Source organism: Oryx dammah, unplaced genomic scaffold, assembly GCF_014754425.2.
Source record: "Oryx dammah isolate SB20612 unplaced genomic scaffold, SCBI_Odam_1.1 HiC_scaffold_5, whole genome shotgun sequence".
NCBI classification, from domain to species: Eukaryota; Metazoa; Chordata; class Mammalia; order Artiodactyla; family Bovidae; genus Oryx; species Oryx dammah.
Genome location: NW_024070189.1, coordinates 15,523,874 through 15,524,846, shown reverse-complemented (window position 1 = coordinate 15,524,846; position 973 = coordinate 15,523,874). Strand labels below are relative to the sequence as shown.

Here is a 973-nt window from a genome sequence, read left to right as displayed (position 1 = left end):
CTGCTGGCGCTGCCCGCCGCCTTCGTGGTGCGCGGGGGCGCCCCCTCGCCGCCGCCGCCTGCCGCGCCCCCGCCCGCCCGCGCCTGGCCCGGGGAGCGCCGCTGCCACGACATCTTCGCGCCGCTGCCGCGCTGGCACCTGATGCTGTACGCGCTCTACGAGGCCTTGGCGGGCTTCGCGGCGCCGGCCGCGGTCATGAGCTTCGCGGGCGGGCGCCTGCTCCGCGCCTGGCGGCCGCGCCCGCCCCAGGCCCCATCGGCGGCGACGGCGGCACCCAGGTCAGCCAGTCCTGGCCAGGCCTCCGCGCCCAACGTGCTGCCGCGCGCCAAGGTGCAGAGCCTCAAGATGAGCCTAGTGCTGGCGCTGCTGTTCGTGGGGTGCCAGCTGCCCTACTTCGCGGCCCGGCTGGCAGCCACGTGGTCGTCTGGACCCGTGGGGGACTGGGAGACCGACGACCTGGCGGTGGCGCTGCGCCTCGTGGGGGTGGCCAACAGCGCCCTCGATCCCTTCGTCTACCTGTTTTTCCAGGCGGGCGACTGTCGGCTCCGGCGGCGCCTGCGGAGGCGCCTGGGCGCGCTGTGCTGCCCGCCGGAGGGGGTCGCGGAGGACGAGGAGGGGGCCCGGGGCCACCAGGCTCTCCACCGCCACCGCTGGCCCCACCCGCATTATCACCACGCCCGGCGGGAGCAGGCCGAGCAGGGTTACCTGCGCCCACCGCCGCCACGCCCCCGGCCGCCGCCCTGCTCCTGCGAAAGCGTCTTCTAGGCTGTTTGATGGCCGGGGACGGGTCATCTGTCGCTGCGCCGCCGCCTCCGCGCAACACGAGGCCGGCAGGGGTCTTTCTAGCTCACAGCCAGCAGGAGGGTCTGTGAGAGCCTCACCCTGAATCTGCCCCTGCCCTCCACTCCCCTATTGTAATTTCTTTATATATTGTTTACATTTTACATTCTTCCAGGTTTTCTCCTTTCCTTGT

At 71.9% G+C, this 973-nt stretch overlaps 1 protein-coding gene across 1 annotated transcript in view; it reads left to right on the top strand.

Moving 5' to 3' along the window:
- Window positions 1-765, top strand: part of GPR150 (G protein-coupled receptor 150) — a 1,950-nt gene extending 1,185 nt beyond the window's left edge. Inside the window, exon 2 of the mRNA XM_040241499.1 lies at window positions 39-765. Coding sequence (XP_040097433.1) covers window positions 39-765 — 727 coding nt within the window. The remainder of the gene's footprint in view (window positions 1-38) is intronic.
- The last annotated feature ends 208 nt before the right edge of the window (window positions 766-973 follow it).